The sequence below is a fragment of the Haplochromis burtoni genome, unplaced genomic scaffold (assembly GCF_018398535.1).
Source record: "Haplochromis burtoni strain Fernald_Lab_line unplaced genomic scaffold, NCSU_Asbu1 Contig_51, whole genome shotgun sequence".
NCBI lineage: Eukaryota > Metazoa > Chordata > Actinopteri > Cichliformes > Cichlidae > Haplochromis > Haplochromis burtoni.
In genome coordinates, this window is record NW_024582412.1 from 1,088,806 (window position 1) to 1,112,676 (window position 23,871).

The 23,871-nt window shown below is 41.2% G+C and overlaps 1 protein-coding gene across 7 annotated transcripts in view; it reads right to left on the minus strand.

The window, feature by feature from the left end:
• Window positions 1–742: 742 nt before the first annotated feature.
• Window positions 743–23,871, minus strand: part of tjp2a (tight junction protein 2a (zona occludens 2)) — a 43,367-nt gene continuing 20,238 nt past the window's right edge. For 5 of the 7 annotated variants that reach the window (XM_005921710.3, XM_005921707.3, XM_005921711.3 and 2 more), the window contains 24 exons: window positions 23,631–23,684; window positions 18,299–18,423; window positions 18,047–18,149; window positions 17,179–17,941; window positions 15,775–15,878; window positions 13,524–13,677; window positions 12,146–12,257; window positions 10,381–10,511; window positions 10,192–10,276; window positions 9,887–10,037; window positions 9,636–9,744; window positions 9,135–9,354; window positions 8,696–8,880; window positions 8,499–8,594; window positions 8,308–8,387; window positions 7,292–7,502; window positions 6,734–6,834; window positions 6,418–6,639; window positions 6,207–6,296; window positions 5,343–5,564; window positions 5,111–5,125; window positions 4,779–4,856; window positions 3,529–3,614; window positions 743–3,430 (listed from right to left, as the gene is read on the minus strand). In XM_005921710.3, the coding sequence (XP_005921772.1) occupies window positions 3,274–3,430; window positions 3,529–3,614; window positions 4,779–4,856; window positions 5,111–5,125; window positions 5,343–5,564; window positions 6,207–6,296; window positions 6,418–6,639; window positions 6,734–6,834; window positions 7,292–7,502; window positions 8,308–8,387; window positions 8,499–8,594; window positions 8,696–8,880; window positions 9,135–9,354; window positions 9,636–9,744; window positions 9,887–10,037; window positions 10,192–10,276; window positions 10,381–10,511; window positions 12,146–12,257; window positions 13,524–13,677; window positions 15,775–15,878; window positions 17,179–17,941; window positions 18,047–18,149; window positions 18,299–18,423; window positions 23,631–23,684 (3,654 nt within the window). In that variant the 3' untranslated portion in view covers window positions 743–3,273. The remainder of the gene's footprint in view (window positions 3,431–3,528; window positions 3,615–4,778; window positions 4,857–5,110; window positions 5,126–5,342; window positions 5,565–6,206; window positions 6,297–6,417; window positions 6,640–6,733; window positions 6,835–7,291; window positions 7,503–8,307; window positions 8,388–8,498; window positions 8,595–8,695; window positions 8,881–9,134; window positions 9,355–9,635; window positions 9,745–9,886; window positions 10,038–10,191; window positions 10,277–10,380; window positions 10,512–12,145; window positions 12,258–13,523; window positions 13,678–15,774; window positions 15,879–17,178; window positions 17,942–18,046; window positions 18,150–18,298; window positions 18,424–23,630; window positions 23,685–23,871) is intronic. The other 2 variants (XM_005921708.3, XM_042220576.1) reach the window with 1 other exon arrangement.

The following is a 23,871-nucleotide window of genomic DNA, read 5'->3' on the forward strand; positions in this document are numbered from 1 at the left end:
TTGAAAAGTAGTTAAAACTGGACCAGTGGTGGAGTCGACCTTTTCTCAAGTATAAATTTAGAACAGTTTTTTCACTTGACTGAAGTACACACTTACTTGCTTCCATAGGAATAAAGAGGGCAGGTAGTAGTCACATGCTGCTGACAAAAAGCAAGTGTGACCACCTCTATATTAGCTGTGTTTTAACACAATGTCACAATCTTGCCAGTGGATTCACCCCAAGGTCAGTGAGCGCTCACTGCACTGCCAAGAGCTTCCTCTGAGCCTCCATGGGCCTCGTTTAGCACATTAAATTTTAGTGTTCATGACAGTTCAGTTAGAAAAAGGCTGAATAAGTATGGCTTGTTTAGATGGGTTGCCAGTAGGAAGAGTAGTCTTCTCTCTAAAAGAACATGACAGCACACCTCAGGTTTGCAAAGCTTCATCTGAACAAACTGATAGTATCATTGGTCCAGAAGGCTTGCAAAGTGATCCATAATGCACACAGCCAGATTACGAAAGCCAAACATAGCCTCATACAAACTGTCAAGCATGGTGGTGGAGGGGGGATGATTTTGGCTCGTTTTTCAGCCACAGGCCTGGGCACCTTGCAGTCCCCGAGCTGACCTTGAAGTCCTCTCTGTACTAAAGTATCAGAGTCAAATGTGAGGCCATCTGACATCTGAAGACAATGAGCCCAACACAGCAGCATTTCTAAAACAAAAGCAACCCAAAAGCAAAGGTGGAACATGACACTCTGAACATGACTTTGTGTAAAAAAAACAAAACAAAAAAAACATTTATTAGATTTTCCCAAGAGACTGTTGTGTAACACTCAGGAGACAAAACAAGCAAATCATAAAATAACATTTAAGAGAGACTGATAAACCAACATGATTGTCACCACATTCCCCAAACAGTAGTGCACAAACACTGAACTGAATCAAGTGTATGAATATATATTCAAAATTTTCAACAAAAAAAGCATCAGCAATAAAAAAATAAAATAAAAATGTGATTGTCTCTGGTTGCCAGCAGCTAATAAAGAAACATAGCTCAATCACAAGTTGTCTGAACGCCTCGCTCGTGATACACTTTTTAATGAAATCTGTGACGTCATTTACACGCTGGTCTAACACAGAAATGCTAAACAGGCAGCTGCACAGCTTCCCCATCTTATCCAAGAGCCCTGCATTTGCCAAAGTCCTAAATTAAAAAAAAAAAAAAAAAAAAAAAAAAGGGGGGGGGGGGCAATCTTTTGGTAATTATTATGCAATGATGAGATACAGATGCTGCATTCATGCAATCCATCTGAATCTCCTATTTCTGACTTCGCATCTCTTCAGTGACTGCAATGCTCTTCTAAAGCAAAAGCAAAGAACAAAGGAAAGATGTTTCCAGTTTAAATCTACTCGTGTATTTCGACAGTGTGCAGTAACTGTACTGAAAATACTTTCCAACCTCTGCTTGGTTCAGTTTACAACAGCAGTTAAAACAAAACAAGTGCTTTTTAGGTAGAAGCCTTTATCTCCCGAGCTGAAATCAGAGCTGCAAGGCACTTGAGAATAAGCTGCTTCCCAGACTGCACAGCTCACACAGCGGCGTGCTGCAGACGCAGGCGTCCACTTTGGAATGTGTAGTTCAGCAGGGGAGGTGCGATTAGAGGACAATTAACACCAGAGGAGCGTGCCCGAAGCATGTGGCGCCTCACAAAAACGCACAAAATTGGTGAAAAAGCTGAGGTGCAGTCCACAGAACTGTAACAGTGATTTGGGCGTTTGCTCGCTTCAGTTTCAGCCTCGTGTATTCACCATCACAATGTAAAAAAACTGCACGGTGTATCAATAACAGGCATTAGTTGTACTTTTACAGTGTTTTTAGCTGGTTTTAATTTTACATTTTTATTGTGTCCAAAAGGTTTGCACCTGCTCCACGCGCAGCACTGATGGTATTCGGCAACTCAGTGGGATCAACAGCTATTTCTGTTGCTTCACATTGTTTAATTATGAAAACCTGAAAAACTTTTTTATTATGATTTCTTGAGACTATTCCATCCATCACTCGAGGACAGGCAGGTATACCCTGGACTGGTGGCGCCAGAAAACACAGTCAACCCCTGGAACCGGAGCTTTCCAAGAGAGTCTACACCCACCTGAAGGCCCCAGCCAGCAAGCTCAAACCGGGGACTTTCATATTGTGATACAACAATCTTTCTACAGTCATGGTCAAACGTTTAGGTAGTAGCAGAAATTTTGTGCTTGTCACACTTTGCCGCTCCAGAATGTATTGAAGTTTGAAGTTGCTGAGCATTGACTCCTGGTCCAAATCCTGACTTCTGCCTGTTTGTCAACTCACTTTGTAAGGATTGACCATACTAAAAAACAAAAAAACAAAAAAAACAAACAACAAACAGCTCATACAGCAGCAATTTGGTGACGATTGCTGCTGTATGTACCATGTCATGGTGAAAATAACATGGTGCATTTTCACCATGTCACAAGGCAAAAGTGATGTCAACCCATCAAGACTCAAAGGTCAACAGAAACACATCACCATCCATCAGGATTTGGCCCAGAAGCTGATACCCAGCAAACCACAGAAAACAGCAGATGTTATGAAGAATGGGCAGATCTGCAAATACTCACTCTTTGCATAAATTTACCAGTAAAAGTATTCAAAGCGCATCACATATATATTCTAAATGAAAAAAAATTTGTGCCACTGCCAAACTTTTGGCCTCGACTGTTCTTCAAGTTTCACTTCATGTATTCATACTTTTGTGTCCCACCTGCAGAGGACCTAAGCAGCAGAGCATGAACCTTAAATTTAGGACACAATTGCGCCATTATAGTTAATTTGCATTGCTGTGTTTTAAGTTCATGAATTTTTCTTCTGTTCAAAAAGGGAGTATAAAAATGTGACGTCTCCAGCTGTTTGAAATGGCTTCAAGTGACGTGTTTACATTTCTTTTATGCTTCTTATCCTTCCAAACATTGGGCGTTTTACTGTGTGATGGTGACACACGGTAGGCACAAACTGAGTCCCGGAATAAAGGCGGGAAAATAAAATATAGATCACAGACACCAACAGAATATTTACATTGAAACATCAGCTGTGCACAGTTTCTGTAACGGCGAGTGGCAAAGGTAGACCAGATATCTGTGTGCGTTTGTGTGCGTGGGGCACCACGCTTTCTGCACAACAAGGGACGCGAAAAGTGTCTGAAACTGACGACACGACAAGAAGTTCGAAGAGTTTTGATCGGTGATGATGTCACTTCCTGCTTTCCCAGCCTTACAGCTCAGTGTCTTTGTATTTCTGGGGGTTGTAATATCCTCTCTTGGTCTGGTCGGCCAGCTGGCGGCGGTAGTCGTCCTCGTCGTCCTCGTGTCCTCTCGACTCAGAGTACGGCGGCCTGGAGGGAGTCTGTGGCTCGGGGATGGAGCTTGAACTGGACACACACAAACACACACACCACGGGTCATAAACTTGCATCTTTATAAAAATAGAACATTTTTTATGATGTCAGAGATGAGGCTCTGCTCTCACCCTATTGGCTGAGGACGGCTGAGGTTGGGTTTTGGCAGCTTCACTGGGACAGCGTAGAGATCTGGATGCTTCTGGGCGATTTCCAACTGCATAAAGAGAGGGACAGACCCAGATATGTCAGATCTAATACAAAAAAGTAAAGAACAGAAATAAAATATCCTACTATACCCAGACAGGCTGCAAGTGTATCTTTCTTTAGTTGAAGGATTTTTAGTTCTACCTTAAAACAACACTCTTAAACCCCGGTGAACATTAAACCAGGTGTCTCTTGCTCCCATCTGGAGTGCTGCTTTTTTTTTTAGAGTAAATAGTAGGAGGACAGACGCTGCAGTCCAAAGTTCAACTACTGTGAGGGGTACTGTAATAATATTAATACATCTATACATTAATACATAGTCAGAATCTACCTTGCCTTGTAAATCAAGGAAAAGTAGATTCTGACTATTACAATTTACAAAAAAATTATGTTGAAACATGCAAACATCAAAGGAAATACAGAGCTTGTACAATACTGATGAGCTTGGAAGTGACCGTTTCCACTGAGAATATTATTGATGAAACTTCAGTGAACAGTAGGCTGATCAACTGAAAGATCAGATGCATCTCTTAGGTCCTGTTTCAGGTCTTTGCTGGATTCTTTTCCTATTTCTTAACAAAATGTCTTTACATGACAGATGCTGTTTTCTCATTTATTTTTTGGTTCATCCTGACCAGTGGCAGGTTTTTAGGAATCATCTTGTTGGTGCAAAATTATTTGATTCCTGTCAAACTCTTATCTTTGGGATTTTTTGTAAATTCAGCCCAAGAAACAGGAACAAAGTGCCTATTGGTACAATTAAAAACTTGTTCTTTGCAAAGATTGCCAAGTGTAGACACGTGATGATTCACAGGTAAGACTTAAGTGGATTAAAAAAAAGAAAGAAAAAAGTTTCAAAACAGCAAGATGGTGACAGACAAAATGCTCAAGGCTTCAAAATGAGTCCACAAACCAATTTATGTTGGACACAGGCATCTTTATGTACCTTTCATGGATCTGACTGAACATCAGAAAATGCTTTTAGACACTGGACTTGGATATGGGAATGTCAGGATTGTTTTAGGACAGACGGGGAAGTAAGAGGAACTTTAAATGCAGCTTTCTATAAATCTGACAGGATTCAACTGCCAAAAGTCAACTGAAAGCTCCCTGCTGTGTCTGTTCCTGCTCTGAAGTTTACAGCTGTACCATGAAGAAAGACAGCACTACTGACTCGAGCGTTTTCTGCCTCCTGTAGCTCCAGGAGCCTCTGAGCTCTTGCCAGATGGTCCATCTTCTCAAACGCTTTAATCTGGAAGAAAATAAAAGTGAAACTTCAATTTTTGATTTAAAAAACAAAAACAAAACAGCATAGATGCCACACGTCCACTCACATGATGTAACTCACAAGGAAGTGATTGTCAGATGAAACATTTACAGACAAGAGTGTCTGTAAATACGCAAATACATAATGAGATTTATTAATGGGAACATTTGTGATGCATGACGAGCTGTTGTGGATTTGAAGGGAGGGTTGGAAAGATGTGTTGGTAAATTTGTAGTTACCTGGTCACCCATTTTCTATTTCACATTAGATGCAGAGAAAGTAAAAAAAAACAAAAAAAAACAAAAGGAGGAGAAGGGAATAAGTTTGATATAATACCAGAGTGAAATCTTCTAAAGCAAGGGAAGAAAGAAACATAAAAAAGTCTGACTTTTTGCCCCAGATAGCTGCCTTGTTGGTATAAGAATAAAATAAAAAATAATTAATTCATTTAAATCAATAAATGAGTCTAACCTTGCCCAGGAAGGATTTGTTGGCGGGGTCCTCCGCTTCGTCGTCTTTCCCCGGACTCTGATCTTCTGACGACTGGTTCACTGGTTGGCGGGCGATAGTGGGCTTCACAGGCTTCACGGGAGGGGGAGGCGGCTTGTTTCCGCCCACTGCGTCGCTGCTGATGGTGCTGCTGGAGTGTGACTCGTAGCTTCGTGTGGAGTCAGTTCGAGTCTGAGCACGAACCTGAAACAAACAAACAAACAAAAAAAAAAGAACCATTTGTGATCATTTGCTCAACTACAGGATGTGGTTTGTTGTTTTTTAAGGAAGAGCCACTTCCAAATATAAAGGCAGGCAGGAGTTTTGAACATTTTTATCAGCTTAGTGTGAGAAAGTTTATTTCAGTCACAGCTGGTTTAGGCAACAAAAGGTGTTTTTCCCCCTCATCTTCAGTCCCTTATATTTGCAGGTACATATGTGCATATGTGGAAAGAAACATCAATTAGAGGAGGAGTACAAGGTGCAGGTGGGTTCCAAAGCGGCTTGCAGAGGAAGTACCAAATGAAGCAATTTAAATAGATCCTCCTTTATTGGATGCACTCTTAACTGATGTATAGAAGGGCAACTTTATTCATCTAGATTAGAGTTTTTGTTATTTATCAAGAAAAAGTTCTGAAAATGGACACCGGCACTAAATGAAGTCCAAAGAAGACAGTTCTACACTCAGACATTTCCAGCTTGGTTTGAATCAGATCTGATGGTACTTCGAGTCTTGCCAAGAACTGAAAGGTCTAAAGACTTTAAATTGAGATGCAGCTTGAGAGACCACAAGAAAGTGTAGCGACAGTGATGTCTGACGGGAGGAAAACAGGGAGAGGTTCTCACCTTTGGGGGTTCAGGGACGAAAGAAGGGGGAGGGCTTGGCTCTCTGTTCACCTCTCTTCTCATACGTACACGGGGTTCAGGGTGAGGCCGCTACACAAACACACAGCACACAGAGAAGGGTCACAGGGGTTGGAGTAGATATTTTAACAGTGATGATGATGGATTAACAACGTTGGGGAAAAGAAGAGTGTCAATCGGCAGACACGCCCACCTCGTCGGGCAGTACAGGTTCTGATGATCGACTGATGGCCGACACGGGCTGGGGTTCATCCAGTGTCTCGTCCAGCTCATTGTCAGTGTACGCCCCGCCCTCGTCCGCTGTGTCATCGTAGTCGCTGGTCATCCGGCTGTCCATGCTGAGGTAGTCACTCATTGCCGACAGGTAGGACATGCGGTCGTCTTGGAGATCTAGGTCCTCCTCTGAACCATCCACCTGAGGAGAGAAAGTAACAGCAAAGCGAAGGGGTGTAAGAAACAGTCAAATTCACACAAAAACAAGTGGTCTGCAGAAGTTCACTGACACTCACCTTGCCCTCGCACACCCACACAGCTTTGTCTTGCTGCTCCCGAATTAAATCTTTCACACTGCCATACCATGCGTCATTGGCCGAGTTCAAGTCGATGGTGTCTAACAGACAAAAAACAAAACAAAAAATTCTTAAAAGAAAAAAATATAGGAAGAAAAAGATTCTCTATTGCCTCTATTGGCTTTTTGACACGCGATTAACGCACGTGGGCTCTGTGACCTGTAGATCGGGTTGTCTGGAAGTGGTTTCAACAGTTACATTGTGGATGGTGAGTAAAAATGGAGAAAGAAGCGAATTGTTGCGTACATTCAGTGTATTTTATGAGCATGCAGTACCTCCGGGGGTTTTCTCAGTAGTAGTTGTCATTATTTGGATTGTTGCAATAATTATAAGCATAAATGTGAATAAAGTATGTATATTTTCCGCCCCATGCTGGTAAGAATATTAGAAACATGAAAACTATCCTGTTAAGGGCACAGTTACAGTTGATTAAAAAAAAAATCTGATTAATCACAAGTTAACTACGGACAACCATGCCATAAATCACATAAAACTCACCCGTGAAAAGGTGTGAACAGCTCTTTTTCAGCCTAAGGGCCTGCTCATACAGTTTGCGTGCGCTGCGGTTGGATCCGGGTATGAGGCGGTTTCTCATGGTCTTCAGACCTTGTTTGCTGTCAGGGTTCAGGAAAAGGACGATGGGGTACCACTGAGTGTAATTCAGGGTGTCCACAGCTTTGGGAGTCACGTCCAGCAGAGCGTGACGGTCCTGCAGGAGAATAATAAAAAAGAAAAACATGGTTATATGTCGGATGATGAGTAATAATTGCACAGAAATCTCTGTTAGTCACTCTCGACAGCTGTTCATCTGAGCCACTTCAAACTCTGCAGGTGAATTTCAACTATGACATTGTCTCTTTTAGCAGTTTATTTGGTTACTATGGACTTTGGGATATAAAGGTTGTTTTGATGTATAGGAAGTTGAAATTCTGCACAAAACGGCACTAAAGCATGTAAAGAAGCGCTCTATGATGACTTGTTTTATGGAAGGTAATAAAGGGTAATAGCTGGAAAGCAAAATCTCAATTAAAATTAAATTTTGATTAGCTGACCAGAACAGACTAACAACCCTACCCTATTTTAATTCTTAGCCCTCAAACAGGTGGATGAAACTATGAGGTCAAATCTTTTATAAAAAAGATCACTTAGTCTAAAATTCAAATGGGTTCCAACAAACATGGCTGCACCAGTTATTCTTTAACTCTTTCTTCTTAGATGCTCCACTATTGGCAGATTTTTATGCTTCTGATGTAACAAATCCCTTTGGAGTTTTGATGCAACTCCAAAAGGATCCACCCAAAATTACGCTGGGGATCTTTGGCTTGATATCTGAAGCTTTATATTTTTGAGCCACTATTATTCAACTCTGGTTTAATGGTGTTTAGGGGACATAAAAATTAAAAATAGGGGAAATAATAAATTGTAACAATATAAAATGGGTGTTGCGCACTCCCATAACAGCCACTGCACTAGTGTTCATACAGCGTCATTATCTTCTAATGATTATACCATACCTGTTCAATGATTTGCCGGATAGAGTTCAATCTCACCACCCCCGAGGACTTCTCACTTCCTGCATCCTTGGGCTCAGTTTCTGAAAGAGGAGATTAAAAACCACTCACAAACAAGAACAGAGTAAAGAAAGCCTACAGAAATCTTTTTCTGTTAGTGCTAATGTTTATTTACAGGCGGTCGTGATACTTACTAGCAATGACAAACTGATCAGGAAGTTCAGTAGCCAGTTTTTCGTTAACTACGTCAGAAATGGGCCCAAATATCACCACCGGTCTCCTGAAACCAGCTAAATGAAACAAAAAGAATTAATTCAGAAGTCCTGGCACAGCGAGGACCTCTGCAAAATGCCTCAGGTAAAATTGCAGGGTGAAAGTGTTTCCTGGATACCTTCACGTAATACCACTCTCTCGTAGGCGGGGAAGCGTGTAACCGGAACGTTGCCCTGGTCGTCTCGACTCTTGCGCAAATCTTTCTTCTTTGCAGCTCTTTGGCCCCTCATCCTCCAGAAGTCTCCTCTGTCATTGCCCGATGCAGCCCGTGCAGCATTCTGGACGTTAGCCATTTGCTCTGCTCTGATATCGAAAACAAGAAAATATATGACTTTGTCTAGTTAGACTGCTCACACGATGATATGCAGATTTCTTACCAGCGAAAGAACATGTAAAATGATAAAATATCCAGCCAAATCCTTAATACAAAAAAATTAAAAACTTGAAATATTTATATTTAAAATAAAAAAACAACAACAAAAAACATAGCCATCACGTTCTGATAGCCAGCAGGGGGCAGAAAGGCTGTCTGCACAAAGATGATCATCATTGCATACCTGCTCTTGTTGGGGATGATTCCCTTTTCTAACAGCTGGTTGTTTTTGTCACTACGGATTGCCAGCCAGTTGCCGAGTTTGCCATCATAGAGTGTGTCCGTCACTTTGAAGATCTCCCCCCTGGAGAAAGGAAGGCTCTGCGGGGCCTCCTTCTCATATTCAAAGTGGGTTCTAATGAAGAAGGAGTCGCCTCTGCCAGATGCTAAGACATCTTTATACACTGGCAAAAATAGAAGAAAACAGAAGCTAAAAATACCCCCCCCACCATTATTTGGCATCACACATGGCTCAAATTTGGGCCTCTTGTTTTTCCTCATTCATCCATTATCATAAAAATAAATAAATTACAGGAAATAGAAAAGCAAGCAAGCCACTGGCTCTTCATACAAGACTACTAAGACTTTTTATCATATTCTGTGTGTGTCTATGTGATATACTTTAACACAGGATGGTTTTGGCATTAGTACTGTTTGTGCAGCTGTTCTTTATCCAGTCCAGTACCTTCAGGCTTGCTCTGTGCAAGAATGGTAACTTCCTCTCCTTTAGGAATCTCCAGGAGGTAGAGAACAGCATCTTCACGCACCATGCCTCTGAAGTCTCTGTTGTTCACCTGAAGCACACAATAGGAAATAAAATGAGAAATCTGGCCTGATATATGTCTCAAAGACGAAGCTTCTGTCTTTTTTCTCCAACTTCAGACACAGCACTCTTGTGTGTGCAGGGTTTAAATGTGGAACTAAAACATGCTGTACCCTCATGATCTGATCTCCTGTCCGGAGACCCTCCTGCTCTGCTGCACTGTCCTCCTGAACACCGGCGATAAAGATGCCGACATCATTTCCTCCCGCCAGCCGCAGACCCACACTGTCACCTTTCTGGAAACGCACCATCACCGTGTTCGGCCTGCATTATGGAAACATGGAAACAACAGTTGACAAAGGAAGAGTCTATTTATGACGGAGACAACCAAGCTGGCTTCTTGTTTTTGAGTAAATTTGAGTTTGAGCAACTCAATTAAAACAAACAAACAAACAAACAACAACTAACTAATACTGACCCGTATATTTCCAGGTCTTCTGCACTTGGCTTTAGTGGCACTTTAGGGGGAGCGTGAACCTTTGGGGCGACACTGGCAGCTGGTACTGCAGAAACAAAATCATTTACAGTCAGTATTCAATTCAACTGTCTGATTTGACTTTTATTTATTTTTTACGGTCTTGTATATTCAGGGAGAAATCATGTTTACCTGGTGGTGTCTCGGAGCGTGGCTCCTCCCTCTCTGCGTGCAAAGCAGCCTTATCTTCAACGTCTCTGTCGGCACCTCTGAATGGGGTCGGCATGGCACCCATTTTTGCCAGCCTGCTAGGCGGTTCCTCTCTAGTAATATCCCAAATTTTTGGAAAGTTTAAAAGAAGCATTTTACACATTTAATTCGGTTGATATAATTATGACTCCTTTTCCGGTTTGGTTTAATAACATGGTGGTTTTTCCGATATTTGATGTGACGGACTGCCTGAGCTTCATGAAGCATAAAATCAGCATAATCCTACATTATCCTGATTTGTTTCTGGTGTATTTAATTCATTCGTAATAAATGACTGACCAAAGCAGAGCTCAATGCTTTTGTGTTATCTAGAATTAAGAAAAGCACAAAACAAAGCAACACTTAAAATCATTTTTAGATGATTGTGGTTTTTGTTTGTTTGTTTGTAGAGCAGGCAGACAAATCTTTTGTTGTGAGGAAATGTTAATTATAATTCTTTCCTATGAATGAAAATGAGACACAAGGTCACAAGCAGTTGCCAAAACAATACAGACCCAGCTCTTCAAGGATTAAACTTTGTGTGTTTGCTTTTTGTCAGACTCAGAAACATTTGAAATGACCTATATAAAATTCCAGTTGATTTGGAGTCGTTGCCCCACCCAGTTCAGTTTATCTTCCACAAATCTTTGGAGCAGAGGTGTGTAGTGCAAATTGGCATAACCTGTGGAGCCACAAAATCTTCTAACTCAGTCAGGACCACGAAAGTAAAAGAAGAACTTTATTTCTGCAGTAAGATTTGGGAGTACAGCTCTGTTCTTAGACTTTCCTGTCCTTCCATATGCACGTGTATAGTGGAAATCCTGAGATGGGGAAAGCAGCAGTTGCAAGACCAACTAGTCCAAAACAGAGCAGGCATGGATGGCAGATATGACATGAATAAGCACGAAAAGGAGCACGGGTGGATGGGGGTTGCAGCTTTTAGATGCAGCAACGGTAGCAGGCTAAAGCAAGTTAAACAGGATTCTCTACAAGACTGAAAAACAGGATGTTCAGGAAGATATCGGTTGAACCATTAGTTTATGTGGGCTAGCACTGAGATCAGCTGATATCATAGGAATGTGACTGAGTTCAACTTGGTGAACCGAATGAACACTGTGCTCGACTTCATGAAAAATAAAAAGGGTCAAACAATAAAGGAGGGGCTAGGATTCATACTAGGATTGGTGTCGTAGACACCAATATCCTTGAAAAGGTCAAACGGCCAAATAAATAGGTACAATTTGTGTTATGTTCCTAATTGCACATTCCTGGTGATGGCTGCCCCTCCCTGAGCCGATGCTGCCGGAAATATTTTCCTGTTAAATTTCCTTCCCGTGATCACCCAGTGCTTGTTCATAGAGTATTATCTGATTGTTGTATTCTTTTTCTATTTTTCCCCCTATAAAAATAAAACTGAAATTGCATTTTCTGATTTCACAGGAAAGCAGATTCCCAGACCTCCCTCTCCCAAGCCTGGAAGACGCAAAGGAGTTCCCAAGCAAGCAAAGAGACAGTCTCAGCATGTCCCGGGTCTGCTCTGGGGTCTCCTCCCTCCTGATAAGACATGCCCAAAACACCTCAGCTACATGCCATCTGGTTCAGAGCATCGTACAGATGTAGTCTCTGAGCCCTGAGGCTGAGAGGAAAAGCTCATTAAAAGCTTTTACAGCTTGAAATATACCAGAATTGGCCTTTAATGATAGTGTACCTGGGCTTGTCTCGAAGTCTCTCATTGGAGGAATGGGAGGAGAGGTCAGAGTGGTGGGCCCGTCTGTCATCCTGTGGAGAATAGGAGCGGTACGACTCGATCTCAGAGATATCTGAAACACACAAGGATGATGAAAAATATCACAACTCCTGTGAAACCACACAAGAGTCAAGCAGCTATGGGGGTGGGGGGTGGGGTCCTCTGTGTTCAGGTAGTAAAGCCTATAAACTTTATCAGAAAGAGTAAAATGCTGCATCTCTCCTTGGTGCTTCTTTGTTTTGTAAATTACATAACATGGCCTTTGCTCGGCTCAAATGGCCCCTGGGTCATGAAAGCTGGTGGTGGTTTGGGGGGGGGGGGGGGGCAACACAGCTCTCAGACAGATGAAGGTCAGAGCACTGTTCCCAGATGAGTAGCCACACCAATTAGATATGCAAATACCAGTTTCTGGGGTTACAATGATGACGAGGAGCACTAAAACTCAACAGGATGTTTCAATGTTAGCATTCAGGGTGTGGAAGCTAGACTGCACTTCTATGTTATACTCCAGGGCAGGGAGGAATAAGCACAGTAATACCATTACAAAGTAAAATTACACATGTGCACTTAAGGTGATTTTTACCTGTCAGACCTCAAAATCCTAATTTTTTCAGTCAGTCGGTCCCTATTGTCCTCAAACAGAATTACAAAGAAGGGTGCTGGATGGTAGAAACCAGAAGGCTGCAGCGGTGCGAACCTTAACATAATGAAATTCTGTCATATCCAGTAGCAGGATTATGATAGGGGATTAGATCACGCCGCTAGAGGCGAATGAGCACTTTCACACATGCACACGCGCACACACACACACACCCCAAACCAGTCAAACTGGGTCACAAGTCTTCGTGCTATCCCCCCCCCCCTCCTCCCGGCAAACATTTGGTCAGTGAACAATCCACTCACACCACTTATCTCTATCCTTCCCGACCAATAATAGCATGCCATCTGGTCATGTGACAATAAAAACAGGTATAAAGGGGTGAGCAATAAGAGGGTGGAGGGGATGGTGATGATGTGCTGAATATGGTTAGCTCGTAGTGCTTTGTGGAATATGTGTATGTGAAATAATATTTAAATAAAACTAAAAGTTGATGTAAGTAAAGCCTTTATTTTAAGAATTAAGAACAAATTTGATTGACAGGTACAGAAACATTAATGGCATTAAGGTTTCCACAATTGATTCATTAGAAGTTCATAATGCAATGAGGTTTATATTTCTAGATATATATATATAAAATGATGAAGATGATGATGATCATGGAGATGATGATGGCCACTCGCCAGGTGTGCCTTTACACGGCATAGGACCTGCTGCTTTTCAGTTTCGAGTTTCTCTCACCGTCGAGCTCCGAGTCGCTGTCGACCATTGGCGGGATTCGGACCAGGATCTTCTTCCTGTCTCGCTGCACCACCAGCTGTAGCTTCCCACGGGACTTCTCAATCAGCTTCCCGGCATCGCTGAGAGACAGGTTTTCTGTCACAGTCCCATTAATCTGACAGAGACAGAGGGGATTAGGAGATGTGCAGACGCTTCTCACTCACGAATCACACAAACAAAGCATGCAATGTTTTACAGTTTTTAAATATTTTGTACACTTAAAAAGGAATTATGCTTTTCCTAATGTTATATACAAACATCTACTATCACAACTACAAATGTTGATATTACACATGGTCAAAGGTTTAATCAGGTAAGCACATAACTAATCTCCGTGAGCCAAAAGCTCACTCATGCTTCAGGTTGCTTTAAACAGTCAGTTTCAGATACTTTTTTTCTGTTCTTGACTCTGTATGATGTCATTGAGATGGGGTGATCTTTAAACTGAACCTATTCGGCATATGTCCAGCTCCAGATTTTTGTTAAAGCTTAAAATAATCCTTATTTATCTTACACTGTAAAGATATGACAAGTCAAAAGAGGCAGAGACAGAGGCGACAAAAGCAGCCAAAAAGTAACAAAAACACAACAACAAAAATGGCTAGCTAAAGTAGAACAAAGCAATAAGGTTAAAAAAAAAAAAAATGAAATGAGCTCAATTAAATAGGGTAAAGAAATAAAACTGATTTACAACAGTCCACATAAAAGATAAAAAAAAAAAAATGACAGTAAGAAGCTAAAATAAAAAACATAAATAAAACAAAGAGCAAAAACAAAAACACATTTTTTTGAAAACATTAAAACACAATTCAGAAATACTCCATGGAATAAAATAGCTCAAATTCAATGATGGCTTACTAAATGCTAAAGTTAAATAGAAATGCAGTCCCTAAGTTCATCCTTTTAGCTTCTTCCACCCTCATTTTAAGACGACTGCCATTCACACAAATACCATTTAAAAACAGCAGGTTGTTGGTGCTTCTGTGCCCAACATGACCACACTTGGGACACCCCCCTCTCATTGATATCATACAGAGCAAACAGTAGGGGGAAAAAAAAAGTTTAAAACTGAGCTTTTAAAGCAGTGTGAATCCTGAGCGTTGGTTCACTGACATTACCTTTACACACACCGCCTTCGTTATTTGAAACTTTCAGAAATCTTGTTCATCTTGTTTAATATGAGACAAATGTAAAAGTGACCACTCCGCCCTGCCTCTGTGTGGCAGCTGCTTCTCCCAGGTACTGATAGGAATGTGGGCGACTTGTCGACTAAATATTTAATCGCTGCTGCCCTTTCTAGTATGAAATACTACTCTGTTAAACGCATGTTTCTTATTTTACACAACGGTAGTTTTCTGCTAAAAGATGTTACACTTCCGCTACCCAATGTTGCAGCTCTGACTCTCTTTCAGTGGAAGACATAAACAAAAGAGACTGAAAGCAAACAGATGACAGCTGTGTTACAGCACGGTTTTGCAGCACTTTAACATAAAAGAAAGAAATTAGAGGCTGTTTGTCAGCTGTGCCTGGATACGGAATACAACCAAGCAACTGAAGCAGCAGAAACCAAGGTTACAATATACTAGCACTGACTTTGGTCAAAGACCCATCTACTCCTGGCAACCACTGGTCACTAGGGAAATAATTTATTTTTCAGCCTGCTCTTGATTGCTTGCCGAGCTGTAACTTAAGAAAGTGTAATGCAAACCAGAAATCGAGAATACTCACCTTCAAACTAAATTTCGCATCATATCACTGAAACCAACAACTTTTACAGAGTGTCTGTGTTGTCAGCAACCTACTAGTGAACAAGGCAACTGGAAAGTTTCAGTGCAGAGGTATATACAGCTTTTTGCAATCTTACTGAGGAAATACCAGCAAGCTTTAGCAACCAGCTGAGGAATACTCATTTTTCCATAGCGACAGCTGGGCCATGGGGTCACAAACTAGTCATTAGTCTTGCGTGACTGCGATGTAGCCATCGATTTCACATCGACTGCCAACAACTGGTCAGGAAATACTCATTTCCCCTAGCGATCTGTAGTTGCTACGCAGTGTCTTTAACCCTGTGTGACCGGATCGTTTCATCCAAAGCGTGACCCAAGATGCTGAGCGAAAGCCCAGTAAAATATAAATAAGGATTCATTTGAACTGTCAGAGATGGACGGTTAATGAGCAAAAAATGACAAATAAGGAATATACACCACCCTACCTTCAGAATAATGTCCCCTTCCTGCAGGTTTCCATCCTTGCTGGCAAGTCCTGTGCTGGTCATCTCTTTGATGAAGAGCTGGCTGCCCAGACGAAGGCCATATTCTGCAAAAACACAAATCACACATATATTTTATGTATAAATAAGGAAACAAATAGTTTACCTTATTTTATCTAACTCCACTTTAATTATATTTGACATTCACAGTCTAGATAACCTGGAATTCCCGAACAAATGGAAAAATTAATCAGGTCACTTTTCGACCTCTGAAGGGTTTATTAACGGTCACTGACCAAAATGCCTCTGGACACATCTGTATAAATGATGCACTGATATACTAGGCTGATGTCTAAAATAAGAATTTACCTATAAGCACTGTGATCACTTTTCCAACTGTTCATTTTGTTTTATGCATTTCTGTGCCAAGTGAAGAAATTCACCTCAATTTAAAAATAAAGCCAGTAAACAGCGAGCGCCAAACTGATGAATGGTACAAGCCATTTTATCTGCTAATATGCTGAAATCAGCTGGTGGTGATGTATGCTGACATGGCCGTGCCTCCATTAACTCTCTCTCTGAGAGAGAGCTAGAATTGCTTGAGTAAACAATTAAACGTACAATTAGGACATTTCCATTTTGCATCCATTTAATAAAACCTTCAAATAAAGTGCATCCTTTCCTCTGCTTACCATTTATCAAATTTGTTGCCAATTGTTTTTCTTGTGGCAGACACCATTTGTTTTTGTGCTAAATGCAGGAGGGGGTTTCTTTCCCAAATAGCTGTCCATGTTTTATTTACTTTTTTATGATATCAATCAAAGATACTTAGAAATGGGTAACAAAACTCTTGTCAGGACCACTTAAACCCTTGTTTTGGGATCACCATGCCCTTCCCTGTGCATATGAAGGAAGCCCCCACTACAGAACAGAGCAGATATAAACGGCAACAGAAATTAAAATGGAAACAGAAAAAGGAAGAGCTGGGGCAGGAGTCAGGTTTCCAACAGGCTTGCAGATACACAAGTGCTATTGGCAGCAACCTTTGTGAGATTTGCCAAATGGTTGTGTAGAAGGGTATCAGCTGAGGAAGAGACCAGATAACCTGGTAGGAAAGTGGTTAACCTTTCTATGCTGAATAATAAACCATTCTATATGTCAGATAAGAACCTAACTGAGTGATTCTCAAACTTCTTCTTACGTCTTAGTTCAGAACCGGGAAAAAGTTCACAACCCTCCAACATAGATTATTTTGTTATTCATTCATTAACATAAAAATAGGATTTAACCTGAATTTTAGTAAAGGTTAGCTTTCCGTGCCACCCACAGAGACTGTAACCCTTTTCATTTAAGGTGAAGAGAACCATTCACATGTTTTGTTTATCTGACAGCCTTTTAGCGTCTCACCTTCGTTGGGATGGTTTTTCAGCAGTAGCACATTCACAGGTTTCTCCAGCGGCTCCAGGTCCCGGGCAGGGCGTGGCAGAGGGAGGGGCACGGCAGCAGGTGACGGTGTGCGTTCAAGGCGGTCCCTGCTTGCACTTCGCTTTATTGGCTCGTCATATTTCCGCGGCTCATTTGCGATGCGGTCAAGTCCTCGATCGTAGCTTTGATCGCGGCCGCGGCCTCGTCCTGGACTGTCACGCCTGTAGCGCAGATCGGGGCTCTCGTTGCGGTCCAGGGCTCGGTCGCTTCGGTAGCGTCGGTCGGGGCTGTGGTCGAGGGCTCGATCGCTGCGGAAACGCCGATCAGGACTGTAATCTCGGTCTAATGTGCGGTCGCTGCGGTACCTTCTGTCTGGGCTGTAGTCACGGTCAAGCGCATGCTCGCTCTTATAGCGGCGATCTGGGCTGTACTCTCTATCCAAAGTGCGCCCTCTGCTGCCATCTCGCCGGTACTGGCGGTCCGGGCTGAGGTCTCTCTCTGTGCTCCTGCCACGTTCCCGCCGGTCATAGTCACGATCACGTGTGTGGTAGCCGGAGTCCATGTAGCCGCCTCGCTCCCTCTCCAGGCTTTGGTCCCGGCCTCCGCCACTCCTAGCGCTGTACACGCTACGTCGGTCCTGATCATAGTTGTAGTCATCATTGTAGTCATTGTTGAAGACTCTGTCGTCAGGTGATGGCTGACGATTGAGCACATTGACTGGAACCTTTCTGGGCCTTTTGACTGTCTGAATTTTTCCATAAAAGCACAAACAGATCCATTTAATAAAAACCTTAATTCCTAATGTGAAGAGTAGATTCTTTTTTAAAAGAGAGATTGATGCTTTACTTACAATTTTTGCTACTTTGCCACACTTCCTGAGGGTCTGGACAGCGAACGAGTGGATGGCTCCATCCATGGGGATGGCGTTCACCTGCACCACTCTGTCATTTTCACTAAACAAAAGTAAACACACAAGTTAATCCAACTGAAGTCAATTACATTTTTATTTATTTTATCAAGCTGTTACATGTGTTTTGTGAGTAGATTTATTTTGGAGTTTGTTTCTTTGGAGTAAAACCATAAAATAACAAATGGTACATACAACAACAATCCATCAGCTGGCCCTCCCTGCAGGACATCAGATACCACGATGGACGTCTCGCCAGTGTCCTCGTTTGGGTTATCCCGCCCTCCTGATACAGCAATGCCAAAGCCCATCTTCGAATCCTGAAAAGAGAGGAAAGATTTATGAACTCAAAAACGCTCCAGCTACTCTCTATACAACTGGACATTGTGCGAAAATCACAGCGTGCAATCCTAAGCAAGGCTAACAGTAAAACACCTGCAGAAATATCTACACGTGACCATAAACTGTGTTTGTGTAAAGTTGTCATGACACTAGAATTTCAAACTCAGCACAGACATACTTAATACCATTTATTTTAATTACATTGAGAGGGGTAGCGCTGAAGTAGGTTTGGTAGTGCTCTGCCTCTGATGCCTTTGCGCCACAATTAACCTTAAGAGGTTAATATGTTCTCATTTTCGAACATATTACTTTTTAAACACAGATAATTTAACATGAAAACACAGTTTATACTGCACTAACATTACAGAAGGGCAGGACTTTTACTGTCATGCATCAGTTTACTGAAGCACAAAATATACTTGTTTATCCAATGGCCAGAAATAACAGGAAAATACCATTTAAAAAACAGATTAGGCAACGCTGACTTACTGCCTTAATAAAATGAAGACCAAAGTCAACCCCCACAGGCCTGTTTTAAACCAGGAAAGACCCAATTTAATCCAATTGAGATGCTGTGGTATGATGAAATGAAAATGTTCTATTGGATGCAGGGTCAACAATTTTTCCTGGATGTTGTTTATATCTCATAAGCAGCTGAGGGAAATGTCTGATGGAGTTTGTTTCTGCTAAAGGAGGTTCTATGAATTCCTAAACCCCTGCTCTGTGTGACAGCATGCTCAATAAATCCATCAAAAGTATCCATTTGTACATTATTAGTTTAGTTGGATTTTATGTGGCATTATTCACGATTTAATTCAAGAATAAAAAAAAAAAAGAAAAAATCCAGGTAATGAATTCATAAACTTTTTTCCTCCAACGGTACATCATGAGGGCTCGCTTCATTGTCCCCTTGTGTTTTTAAGCTTTTGCGTGCGTGTGTGAGGTCCAATAATCCCAACGGTGTGTTTCAGCTCACACTGCATTATCATGGCTGTATGTGTATTGTACATGGTGATTAAAGGGATTTTGACTGTCTGCGATTACAGCTCTGCCTGCTGAGAGCATGTAGGACTATCCAGCGGCTGAGCACCTGTACTTCAATACTATGTAGCTTTCTGAAATACTACATTGATGTTTCATAAGTAACAAGTGTCAGATTTTAAGCCAATCTAACATGTGAGCACTAACAGAAAGTTTAATTTAAATACTCTGTTTTTAAAGGCTGCTTAATTCTTCATGTTTCTGGGTTTCTCAGATTCTACCTGCCACTGCTCCAGCTTGCCCTGATGAGATTAGGTCAGAGATTTGCTGACCCTGTCTCTCTTTATCCCCTCCCTCCCATCTGTACTTAAAATACAAAATAAATAAATAAATAAATGAATAACAAAAAAAAAACAAAACCCCACACACACTCTCTGGCAGATGGCTGTCGAGATAGAGGAAGGGTAAGAGTAAGAGCAGCAGTGGGGGGGGGGGGGAATAGAGGGCTGCATCAACAAACTATGGCTGAAATATATCTTTAAAAAAAGAGGAAGAAAAAGTTAAAATATAAAGTGTAATACAGTTATTACATATGTAAAAATGATAATGTAATAATTTTAACCCCAACCCTTCAGATCTCAGATAAATGTCAACTCTCTCGAGGTTGCCTTCATCCTGACATGAAAACGCTCGACATTGTCTGATTTTTCCTCAGATTTCATAACTCACAGAATTTCTTCTACTCAAAAAACAAAAACACGTGCAGTTTGTAACATGAAACCAGGAATAATCCCCTGACTGAAACAAGAAGAAAGCCTGTTGCTGATTTGCATCGTTTCCACCAGTGGTTGAAGCAAGAGGGAAGATCTGTGGAGCCTGATTAAAAAAAAAAAAAAAAAAGCCACCAGCTGCTCCTGCAGATGCCAATCTAAATAAGAAATCTTAAACCAATTTTATAATTATTAAGGAATATTTACAATGTGATATGGGCTGATTATTTTTCACCATCAGGTTGATGAAAGTAGAGCAGGTAACAACTTTTTGGGGGGGTATTCTTAAGTGAATTGTCTCTCTTTAAATACTCAGAACATGCTTTATTTTCTGATGCATCAGATCAACCATATTATACCCATCTTTACCCAAAACCAAGTTGATAAACGGTGTGTGGCCTGTTCTGCCTTTTCTTCTTCTTCCAGCTGCTCCCTCTAGGTTTAGCTCCATCTCCACCTCTAACATCCTCCTGTCACACCAACCCACTGCATGTCCTCCTTCATTATAACCATGAATCTCCCCTTTTTCCTCTTTGCCATCTTGTAAATCTTGCCTCCGTCTGAAGACGTTTACAGATATTTATTTAAATTGGATTTGATAAATGCATATTGACTGGCTGGCAGATGAGTAAAAACAAAAGCAATAAATCCAGAATTCAGTTTGGGAATGTTTGACGACATCCCACTCATATGAAACACATGCGAATCCTGCTTTTTCATTATTAAGTGCATGCTACAGAGATGGAAAACAACACAAGCAACTAAAGATTAACTGTGTGATCAGGATCACCTCCACCAATTCCAGTTGCTGAACTGAACCTCTGGATTGTGTTTGTTCTTTTTGGAGCTTTTTAAATGCCATAATCTGACAAATGATATAAACTACTGGGCAGATATTGTACTACACTGTGAATTCAGTTTGCACTTTGTGCTGTATATACATGTCTGTGGATCTAGACTCCAGAAGTCATTTCTTTTTGGAGAAAAGGGTGGACGACTAAGTTACGAGCTGCAACCTACCTGAAAATGGAAATGTGGCTGAATGTTGCATACTGTAATAAATACTGTTTTAATCCCTTACAAGCAAAGTATGGGCTCTACCTTGGACCAAAAATCTAATAAATATCACATATTTAGACTCTGTGCTCCTTAAATGACATTACAAATGCTCTGAATATTTAAAGAGAGAAAATTCAGTTAAATAGTGGAAGGGACCAAAAAGTATAAGCACAAAGCAGAGTGTGACAGCTGGCTGTGGTGGGGTTGTGGGGGGGGGGGGCTCATGCCTACAGCAGAGGACCTTTTTGCACAAAATCTGCTTTTCTGGCCTAAGTGAGCCACAGCACGCGACAATGAGCTCATCATGATGATTACCTAAGCTCAAATGACTTCCTGCGCTTACACAGTCACACACGTGACTAACATAACAGCAGCCAGAACCCTGGTCACTGGATGACGGTTAAACAAGTTGAGCAAATGAACGATTAAAGATGCGATAGCTGGGAAAAATCAAAAAGTGGAACTGAAGTATATCTTCATTTTTTAATAGTCACTGGATCATACAGTTTAGGATTCCTGGACTAAATTTTTCAATTGAGAAATAAATAAATATTTTGACCTGGTATATTTATGTAAATGTATTTCTAATAAACTTAAGTTATTAATGATCAGAACATTGTTGAAAAGTAATCTAACTATGACCACATGTTAAACACTGAAATCTATTTTAAAAGGAACCCATTACGCCAATTTCTGTTTCATATTTTTTTATTCTTGGACTCAAACCCTAAATTCAAGATGCCCCTTTGAGACCAACCTCTTTTTAAATAAACTCTTCTAATTGGCTGCCCCTCATCAACAAAACATTTGAACAGCTGGTAGGTGGGACTCACTCTCAGTGACATCATACAGAACCAGGGGAAAAAAATAAAAAATAAATTTGGCAACAGCCAATTTGCAAATCCCACATTGGAGTAATGTAGATGTGGTCAAGACAACCTGCTAAAGTTAAAATCGATCATCAGAATGGGGATAATAGGTGATTTAACTGACTTTGAACGCAGCATGGTTGTTGGTGCCAAATGGTCTGGTTTGAGTATTTCAGAAACTGCTTATTCACTGGGATTTTCCTGCACAGTTAACTCTACGGTTTCCAGAGAATGGGCCCACAAAAGGGAAAACATCCAGTGAGCATCAATTCTCTGGGCAAAAATGCCTTACTGATGCCAGAGGAGACTGGTCCGCCACTTGGTACCAGCTGAGCATTGTTTAAACACCATAGCCTGAGTATTATTGCTGAACCTGTCCATCTCTTTATAACCAGTGTACCCATCGTCTGTTGTTACTTTCAGCAGGATAACACCCCATGTCACAAAATCATCTCAGGACACAGATTCCCATGTCTTGACCACCTCTTTAAGGTAGACTATAGACAGTATAAAAGATGAACATTAGTTTTACTTTTCAGATATAAGTAACTTGGATGTGCTTTACACTTTCAGTCTTTTCAATGGCCACACAAAGCCAACAACTTTGGTTTCAAGTAAGACTTTGTGTTATATGTTATACGAGTTCTGTGGAAAACCAGAACTCAGCTCCTTTACTTTGTTAGCTTTCTAAACAATTTCTTGATGTCGTCAGTCTCAAGTAGCACTGAATAAAATATTTAGTTGTAAATTATGGTCATCTTCAAAATCGACAAGGACAGTTAAAGCAGTCTTTAAAAAGCCTTGAGTTGCAATTGCCATCGCTATCTTGGTGTCTGACGTGATAATCCTTGTTTCTGATTCTTAGAATGAAAACTTACAGACTGGACTTCACGTTGTATTCAGTAAGACTGGAAACTAAGAGCTGAGCCCCTAAACTAATCAGGAAACTGTTTATTGAGGGCGCAGAGCAAAACAGCCAAGCTGTGTTTTCCCAGGTAGCCTTCTCTACAACCACAGGTCACCAGCAGATCACCATCTGCTGGCTATTAAAAAGAGTGCATATTAAATACACTTATGACTTGGTTGTAAAAGCTAAATCCATCTTCTATATACATACAATATATACATATACACACACACACACACACACACACACACAATAAGTGGGTTTGAATTATACTCCCCCTTAGCTGCTAAAAGCTCCATGATCCATTACTCTATAAAGTTACTTAACCCTGAGTCAAGTATCATAAGCAGAAACATAAACATAACTGTTCTTGATGGTTTAAAACATAACAGCTCTGCTTGAATTTGGTCATTCAGAGTTCAGGGGAATGTCACTGACATCATTTTCCCTTCACTATCGGTTCACTGCAAAATATCAAAGCAATCAATTAAATGCATTTCCTATGATCCACCGGGGTCAACAGCTCGGGCTTATGGAAAACATGTGCATGCTGTAAATGAGATGAGGTTGGGAGTGTCTTTAGGTGCAGATGGACTCACCCTATGCAAGGTCACGGTGTATTGCTCCCACACGGTCTCCTCCATGACCGGGTTCTGAGGAGAGAGAAGAAAAGATTACCACGGATGGGTTTATTTCACCGGACAGATTAATAATGTATTTTGTGATGTAACAACAAAGCTAGTTCATTAGCCCATGCTTCCTGTTGTTACACAACCACAAGAACAATGACAGCCCTCCACTGGGCTGTTTAGTGCAAGCTGTGAAAAGTAACTTCTGGCT